Source organism: Sorghum bicolor, chromosome 10, assembly GCF_000003195.3.
Source record: "Sorghum bicolor cultivar BTx623 chromosome 10, Sorghum_bicolor_NCBIv3, whole genome shotgun sequence".
NCBI lineage: Eukaryota > Viridiplantae > Streptophyta > Magnoliopsida > Poales > Poaceae > Sorghum > Sorghum bicolor.
This window is the reverse complement of record NC_012879.2, coordinates 14,520,946-14,530,471: the sequence shown is the minus strand read 5'-3', so window position 1 is coordinate 14,530,471 and position 9,526 is coordinate 14,520,946. Positions and strand designations below refer to the sequence as shown.

The window sequence follows — 9,526 nt, the reverse complement described above, 5'->3', positions numbered from 1 at the left end:
ACAACAATAGTGAGCACAAACACTAAGTGTCAAGAGATATGAAAACCTCACTAAACACTAAGACTAGATCAAAGCACCAAGATGGTGGTATAACTAGCGTTAGCACTACGCCAATCACCTAATAATTGCTCAAGTACTTTTGGTGTCTAGAGCACTTGAAATAGAGCCTCAACTCCTTTACAACTTTAGTACATTATAATACCATCAAATAAGCTAGTAAAGGGGTATATATAGCCCCAACATCCAAACTAGTCGTTGTGCACGAACTGTAGTTTTGAAGTAGATATTACACACCGGAGCTTTCTGACAGAAACTAGTCGTTGGATGACTATTGTAGAGCTGGCATGGCCAAGGCAGCTGATGCGGGGCTAGCGCGGAGGCGAGCTTGATCGTCAGGGCAACATGACTAAGTGTGAGGTAGCGTGGGAGTCGCTACAGGGAAGAAACCTGAGAAAGAAATAGACGAACAATCATTTTCTACTAATCAGTAGCATGGTGGGTAATTTTGGCCAACTCCACAGATCCATGAGTTTTCAGAGCACCTCAGGGAATCCTTGTATGTGGCCCTTAGATCCGAGTTTTGGGAGATCTAGAGTTGGTGGAGCAAGGTGTTTGACTAAAAAAACAGATCTGGAGCTGTTTAATGGTGGATATGGAGCACTTGAAGCCGTTCTAAATAAGACCTAAAACCAAACCATCTTACCTCTAAACTCTCAAAACCAATTCAAATTACCTTATAATAGTTATGCAATAGAATCGCACTCTCACAATTGGATATGCACACAACTAAGCATATGTGTCGTGGGGCTAAAACACTCCTAAGAGGATGGACACCAAGAACTAAAGGTGCTAACCAACCTCCAATGGCCAAAGAGCCGCTAGGGCTCTCCCTTGTGCTATCTGCATCCTAGCAGTGTGATCGCCTAGCTTATCATGCTTGTTTGTAGGTGTTTGTTAGACTATGCCTTGGATGATGAATGCTTTATCTTGTGGTATCTTTAGCCTAGTCGTAACTTGCAAGTGGTAACTAGGACCTTATTTATAATATTGATTTCACATGTTATCTAGATAGTCTCACTTGTGTCTAGCAAGATGTTGATGCTAAGAATTATTCCAATGCAATGTGGTATACACGCTATAGATGTACACTTCTATCTTATATACCTTAGCATCACTTAGTAGTGGTAGAACTCCCACAAATTTCATATTTTGTGCAAACTTGAAGCCAAACCATTTGAGCACACATGTAGGGGGAGTTATCACTACCAAGTTAGGTTTTATGTTGCTTATCTAAATCTTAACAAGTTGTCCTAAAAGTTGGATAAGTAACATAAAATCCAAACCAAGTTAGCAATTTATACTTGTGTAAAATGCTAACTTGGAATGCACTTAATTTCCACATCTTGTAGAATTGTCACCAACTACCAAAAGGGGGAGTTTGAAAGTTCCAATTTGATTTTGGTAATTGAATAATAACTTTAAGTGGATTAATATGTGTTATGTGAGATAAATAAGAGCTTAGGTCATAGGTACATTAGTGTGAGCATAAAGCCATGGAGAAGAGGTGGCTTGGACATGTTGAAAGTGCTCAACTAGTTATTTAAGGAGCTCATTGCATGAGACATGACATGGTGTCATGTGTCTAGGTGGAGAAGATCAAGAGGTGAGGCCTAGCTATGAAGGATGGGTTGCTAGTGTGATGAGCAAGCTAGAGGTTCAGGTGCAATGGACCATCAAGGTGGTGAAGCTAAAGCGAAGGGCTGGATGCAGATGGACTGAGTGCAATGGTGAAGAGCAAGCGAGACTGTGACTGATAAACCAATAAGACTATGTGATGACATAAAGTGGATCATATTATTCATAAAAGATCAATCCATGTAAAGACTTGTATCGATTACAAGTGGCTTGATGGAGGTTGAATGCTTGTGTGGTATCACCATCGAAGGAGATGAGATGGAATGTGCAAGACAAAGGCGGATTTGTAGGGCATTTCATTTCACAGTTCAAAGGTTGAGTAGAGAAGTGCTCGACTAGGTTTAAAAGTATATGTGTATACTATTAAAAGGGGCAAACTCGTTTGCATATCGGTCATATAGTACCACTTAGCAACTTTGCATGTGTTGCTAGGATCGAGTAGCAATTGCAAATGAGTTTGAAAACCTTGTGAAATGGTTTGAAAATGCTAACATATGCAAAAGGTAGTGGTTGTCTTCTATGAAAACACTTGAAGTTAATAAATTTTCAAAAAGGGTTGAAAACGTTTTGAATCGGGGTCTAAGGAGAAACTCGGAGGTGCATTTGGTGCATCACAAGACTAATTTGGCTTTCTTCCTCTGTTGTTCTCTTACACTGCTTTCATATTTCTATGTTTTCACCCTTTCCTCCCTTTCTCAATCCTCCTGTGTTTTCTTCCTTTCCTCCATTTTTCAATCCTTTGCTCCAAGCACACCCTACAGGAGAGTAAAAGTGCAAGAAAAGAACAGTAATTTTCCTGTGACCATGGAAGCTATCTTAACAGTTATTTTTCTGTGACCATGGAAGCTACCTTTCCTTCCAATCTAACTAAAGGGTGCAGACAAGATTCAGAATTTCAGATCCTATGTTTCAAAAAAAAAAAAATCAGATCCTCTTAACTTTTGTAGAAGTCAGAACAATGCTTGAACATTATGTATACATGGTTAGCTAAACCACATGCCAGGCTCTACAGTTAGTTAAAAGTTATCTAATCTAAAATCTTGCAATGAGGCCCTTGCTTTGTGTTGCTTTATAAAATCTTCTTGAGGGCTTTGCCGTGTGCTGCAACTTCTCATTATGCCACTGATCTCTGCTCAGCATGGGCAGCAGGACGCGCAAGAACAAACATAGTGCTAGCATATGTGCAGCAGCAAAAGCAGGACGCAGACAAAAACAAGCTTCCTACTTTGCTGGTATAGATTCCTTCTCAAGTTGGCTAAATATCTTCTTGAGGCGAGAAGATGCACTGGTTGCTACATCCTGCGTGATCTTCTTTCGGTTCTTGCAGCTCTTCAACCATACTATGCCAATAGATACCTGGATAGTGCAAGTCTTCTGCTTGGATGCGTTGTTCTCCAGTTGGTATCGAATATGGAGCTGTGAGAGAGAGCACAATTAAGTGGCATTAAGAAATAAGTACAACACTTTAAGTGAGACAAAGTGATGAAAAAAACAAGATGACCGTTGCCTATGACCAAAGAAACTGTTTTTCTTTCTTTCGCTCTTCCTTTAAGTGCATCTAGCTACTTGTATATACTGCAATGTTTTTTTGTATTTTGCAATAGCAACACACATGGATTTCAGGGCCTTGTTTAGTTCCGAAAAGTGAAAACTTTTCGGTACTGTAGCACTTTCGTTTGTTTGTGACAAATATTATCCAATCATAGACTAACTAGGATCAAAAGATTCGTCTCGTGATTTACAGCTAAACTGTGTAATTAGTTTTTGTTTTCGTCTATATTTAATGTTTCATGCATTTGCCACAAGATTCGATGTGACGGGGAATCTTGAAAACTTTTTGGTTTTCAGGGTGAACTAAACAAGGCTTGATCCTCTAGCATAGCCACCATCATAATTATCATTAAGGCCCAAATGAAAAAATGGGCAATATCCACCACACTAGCATATGTGTGGCATCCAATAAAACACACCTTGTCACTGTGTTTCTGGCTGACCATGGAATTCCCAAGCAAAAGAAAGAGAAATAATGTAGAGAAAGAACAAAAACACATTCAAGATTATCAAGCTAATAAAAAGTGAAAACATGACAGAAAGAATGCCAATCATAAAAAAGGAAGATGTGACACTTGAAGCATGCTAATATATAGTATCATGCAAAATGCAACATATAACTGACATTGAAATTTGTATAATAAAATACCAGGGAATCAGCTCTTACATTGAAACATTCACCAACAGGGATACCTTCAAGTGTCATCACTTCTTCAACAAGCCAGCCATTCTTATTAGGCAAAGGGGACTTCTGCTGGGTGCTCATTGCTTCTCCTCCATGCCGTGCTGATTTCTTGTCAAACTTATAATGAACTTGCCTCTGGTAAATATCAGCTCTGACAGGTTCCCATTCTGTAACAGAGTAATCCATGCAGCCAACTTTCTCCATCACCCGGCACTCCAATGGACCACCCTCAAATATGCCCATGAGTGTTGATACCTAGTGACACAAAGTTAATTACAATATAAAGTTGTAACTCTTTGATCCTTTTGTGGAGAACATGGTGGATTGCACATTATGTCTCGATAGAATAAAGAATCTTACATCAAAAGGTTTTGTGGATGAAAACACTCCTGACATTTTGGCATCCTCTATCCCTAAGAAAGATTCTCCTTCCTCATTTTGGAAGTCTTCTGTTTCTGATTCCTCTTCTACAAGCTGTACCTTTTGTTCAGGGGTCAAGGACCTTGCCTTCCACAGTGCCATTATTGTTCTGTAAAGAAGGCCATTGGCATTTTAAACAAACATGCTCGTGAAGAAACAGAACTAAACAGGTGACGTGTAAATAGACAGAAAGATAGACAGCCCTTTTTAAGGAGGTTCTCTTGAGATGGCCAACCACATATGATAAGTCGGGTTCATATGTATCATGCAAGAAAATGTACTTACTTATGCGCCACACTGAATGAGACAAAAGACTGGAAATGAAACTTTAGTCTCCCTTCACTATCCAGTTGCTTTGCTCCATGCTTTGCATCCATTCCTCTGCCCTTCCGAAGAATAATCACCAGAGATGGACTTCCCATTGAAGATAATGTCGCAGGGACCAGTAGGATGTCTTCAATATCTTCCCAAAGAAAGAAGAATTTTGTTTTGTGGCCAAAAAGATTTGTGTAAAACCCAAATATTCTTGGAGATAGAAAAAGACGACCCTGCAACACAGGCAGACATGATTTAGTTCTCAGGCATGATGACATAAAAAGGTTATGTTTTTTTTGTTGTAAAGTAACAGCGATGCCCTTTAGTAATCACTGATTAGATTAATTGAATCAAGATAAGTAGACAAAAAAGTTAAATATATTGGTTAATGGTTAAACAAGATTGTGAAGCCGGATCATAATGAATACAAAGGATATGGAATAGAAGGTGAAAAGTCTGACTACCATCTCTAGATTTGGAAACCCCTGGCATAACAATTCATGTGCATAAATCTGACAGCTTGTTTCTAGGATAACGAGAAAAAGGGTATTGAAGCATTATGAACTTAACTGCTTGAAGGCTCACCCACAGTACACGATAAAAAGAAGCACAGAAGGCAAATAAGCGTAAATAATGAACATTTACCTGTGTTAGCATTTTCCTCTTTAAGTGACAAGTAAAATCATTGATAAGAAATTCATCTGGTGGCAAAGAAAAGATTTTCTGGAATGCTAAGTTTGTGTGAGGAGACCTCATAGCAATCTGTAGAATGAATTTTGGGTAAGTCAATATATTGCCAAGATAGGATGATATTGGCCACAACTGATGACAGGAGAGAAAATTCTCACCTTTTTGCCAACTTCTTTCTCCATTTTGTCCAGGTAATCCTTCACAACTTCATTACCCCTTGTATTGTTTAAGAAGATTCTTAGATGCAATTTTGACTGACATGCTTGAGCCAGCTTTCCTTTCAGAGGAATCCAAATGTCAGCAAGCTCGGATATATTATTATATTTCAAGAAATTCACTTCAGCATGACCAAGGGAGGCAACTTCGTCGAAGGGTCCATCGAAATCATACACATGTATTTCCATCACTGATGGGGGATCTTCCATGGCATCAAATTCAAAAATTTCTGCAAGTTTTGGAAAGGTTATAGCACACAACTCAACAACTTGCAGTTCTATATAGGACCAGATTACGGATAAATAATACGAAGTGTCCAACAGAAGTGCTGAAGTAATGGACCACATAACTAAAAAGTGCTGGTAAATAAAAAATATATATAAGACAAGCTGCTTGACGATGTATGTCAAATGAATTCTGCAATGGCTGATGAATGACAGAAATAGGAAAGGTATAGATTTACCATTCCACTGAGGCTCAAGGGTATGAAACTTAATCGAACTTGTCTTTGTCTTCCCATTGCATGTAAATACAACATATGGATCAGAGTAACCAGATGATTTGGTAGCTGCCAAGTTGGTTCCCTCCATCAGAGCAACAGTCAGCAACCAGCCATTCCCTTGTGCTTTGACTCCATGATCACCTAATATATAATCCAAAAGGTCAATATGGCAGATTGTAAGAGTGTAATTATCCAGAACAGTAACTCAAACCTGAAGGTTTTGTTGAATCAAAGAAAAACACAGTAACCTATTAGTCCTATTAGGAAGCACTTGACTTAAGCCCTAACAGCTACATGCTCTTGTGGCTATTGAATGCCGTGTACTGCATGATTTATCTACTGAAATTTCATTACTTACAGTAGTTCTGACTGTCACCAGTTGGTACATGAGTACTCTGATGAATTAACACTTGAGTTAAGAATGTATTGCAGTCTCCATAAAAAAAGAAACAACATAAAAAGAGCGATATGCAGTACCTCTCTTCCTCTTCGCCTGGATAAATCGTGCAATCATATTTAGCACACGCTTTCCTTGTAGAACAAGAACTCCACAAACTACAACTTCACCAGCAGAATCTGGCAAGTCCAGCCCCGGGAACTCAAGACCTTGAATTATACTAGGGCTGGCAAGGATGATGTGGGCAGAAACATAAACAAACGCAAAAACTGAGGACAAAAGTGCGAAATTTCCAAATATTCTAAATGCTAGCTTCCAGTCCGATTCTTGCTCTGGTTGCACAGAAGAAAGCACTTCATTACTAGCTGTTGTATCTTTTGCATCAACCGGCCTAAAATATTTAGCCAGCAGCTCAGAGAACTGAATGTAGTTATCCTTGAAGCCTTGTTTTGCTCCACTTTCAATCATGCTCTTCATCATGGTACTTTGGACAAAATTTATGCGCCAAGAGACCATAAGACGTGAAGATTTTTCGTCATCTGGTAATTCAGGTCCTGGCAATATACAGGTCAAAACCTCCACTCTGAAAGTATTGCCAAATGGAACATCAGGAGTACTAACATCTGCAAAAACTGCAAACATCTCTCCATCTGCCTTCAAATATGTCATGTCCTCTGTTGCTTTCACGGCCTTAACTAGTTTAGTAGGAGCTTTTGTGTAGCTTACCACCCTCCTCAGGATTTCACCATCATTTTCAAGTCGCCATTGCTGAACTTCAAGACCTGTAGTTCCTTGCATCTCTGCAAATGATTGCAGAAAGTCTGAACTTGGAGAGAAAAGAAGTGTGTTCAAGTCACTCGGTGCAACAGCATAAACTTGATCAAGAACAACTCCACCTGACAAATTTTCAGGCATTTCTTTCCCCTCATGCTGAGAACTGAAGGACTTCAGTAGCTCATCAAAGGTTATAGTTGCACTGGCATCATGATCCTGCTTCTCGGGAGCTTCAGAGGTGGTTGACAGCGTTTCTTCCGTAATATCTGAAGCGTCGTTCAGCTTGGAGGGAGGTGGAGCAGAAGCCTCTGCATCTTTTGGTTTACTATTAAACATTTGATATAGCTTGTTGACAAATGATGGAGCAGCGCTTGATTTATCCTCCTTGGCCACTTCTATCTCATCGATCTCTGGTACTGCTGTGGATACTTCAATAGGAATATTCGGCAAAGAAGATCCTTTCACCAATTCAGTTGATTTGTCTGAATTTGATGCAAGGTCATCAGAGGCCCAATGTGCAATAGTCCCCGTGTCTTCAGAGTAGTTTTGAGCCAGAGAAACATTGAGACGAATTTCTCCTACAAAAGCCACCATCAGGAAACAAACATGTTTAATCTCTCCTACACAGAGTATCATCATCATGGGACATGGGGCAACTATAGAATAACTAACTAGAAGTCTAGAACAAGGGAAACAAAAATCACAAACTGAAGGTGAAGTGCAAATAAATAAATAAATGAAACAAGATAACTGGTGAGGTGTGTCCACTCCTTACCGCAATCCTTGAGCTTGGACTTCTTGCTCTTGGGCTGCAGCTGGTACCACTGCGTCCCGAGCGTGCGGTTTTCGGCGTCGAGCACGGCGGTGAGGGGCACCTTGACCTGGCCGAGGACGTCGTCGGCGAAGTAGCGGTCCTCGTGAAGCACGGAGACGAGGAGGTTGTCCCTGAGGTCCCCGACCCGGAAGGCGAACTCGTCGTCCCAGGCGGGGCAGAGCGTCTTGCGCACCACCTTGGTCTTGGCCCGCTGCTTGCCGAGCTGCGCCTTGGCGTAGGCGTCCCGCGTCCCGTCGGCGTCCGTGGGCGGGAGGCCCCGCGCCTCGATGACGCGCACCACCAGCCTCATTGGGACGAATCGAGAATCTAGTTTGTGTGTACTGTTACTGTTGCCAAGAAATTCGATTCGATTTGGGGGGCGTCCGTATGTATCCTCCAATCGAATCAAAATGGAACCGAAGCAATCCGAGAAGCCGCGACTCTCTCAGGTTTCCTTTCTCGTCTTCTCTTCTTGTCGCAAGAACGAACCGCGTGTGTTGAGGGCAGCAGCAGCAGCCGGGGTCCAAGGAGGGAGAAGGAATACGGGAGAGAAGAGAAGGGCGTGCAAGAAGACGACTTGAAGAGGCAGCAGCAGCAGCCAGCGCAAACACATACACACACACACGAAAGGCCTCCCTCCCGGGAAAACAGTAAGAACGAACCGCGTGTGTTGAGGGCGATTGACTCGCTGGGAGGAGGAGGAGGTGGTGGTGGATGGGAGGTTCGGGTCAGGGCAATGAAGGCCTGGATTCGATGGAGGGAGGGAGGGAGGGAGAAGAGGGGGTGCGGGCGGAAGGAGGAGACGGAGACGGGGCGAGTCCACCCCGCGTCGCGTTCGTCGCCTGCTGACTTTCAAACGAACCGTCAGGGGCGTCAGGTCAGTCCGTGCGTTCGTCTCGTCTCGTCCGTTGGACCTTGGAGGCGATGGCGGGGGCAGGGCAACCAAGCCAGCCCCCAAATCTGGTCGCCGTCGCTCCCATTGCCCCCAAAGTCCAACTCCCACCCCGTTTTTTGGGCACTCCGAACGTGCCTCCAAGCTCTCTACTTGCAAAGGTAGTAATTTTTCGAACATTCCATCCACACGATTCTAAAAAAAAAACTATCATAATTTTGACTAAATTCATTAAAAGAAGATATATTAATATTTATCATAATAATACTATTCTTCATATAAAAAACATATATTAATATTTACCATAGAATCTTAAATGTTAATACTATACTTCATAAACTCATTTCTTTTGAAAAGGTGAAAAAAAAAACAAGAGAGCGCTTTTGGATGTATTTCATGTCATAGGGATTAATACCGACGTGTAGAGATATACGGATTAATATCGACATGTAGAGATACAGTAGCACAGACAAAAAAAAACAATTAAATACGAAATTACAAAGGCTAGGATAATAGAGGTGCATCCGTGTAAGTTGTATGGCAAAGGTTGACACTTTTGATGTGTTTCTATAAAT

The 9,526-nt window shown here is 41.4% G+C and overlaps 1 protein-coding gene across 1 annotated transcript; it reads right to left on the bottom strand.

Annotated features, from left to right (window-relative positions):
• On the bottom strand, nucleotides 2,468-8,926 carry LOC8072812 (C2 and GRAM domain-containing protein At1g03370). The gene is made up of 9 exons (XM_002436860.2): nucleotides 8,021-8,926; nucleotides 6,552-7,823; nucleotides 6,036-6,215; nucleotides 5,515-5,801; nucleotides 5,312-5,428; nucleotides 4,637-4,899; nucleotides 4,292-4,460; nucleotides 3,914-4,186; nucleotides 2,468-3,111 (listed from the first exon to the last, which is right to left on the bottom strand). Exons 1-9 carry the CDS (start codon nucleotides 8,367-8,369, stop codon nucleotides 2,917-2,919), a joined length of 3,105 nt encoding a protein of 1,034 aa, XP_002436905.1. The 5' UTR covers nucleotides 8,370-8,926; the 3' UTR covers nucleotides 2,468-2,916.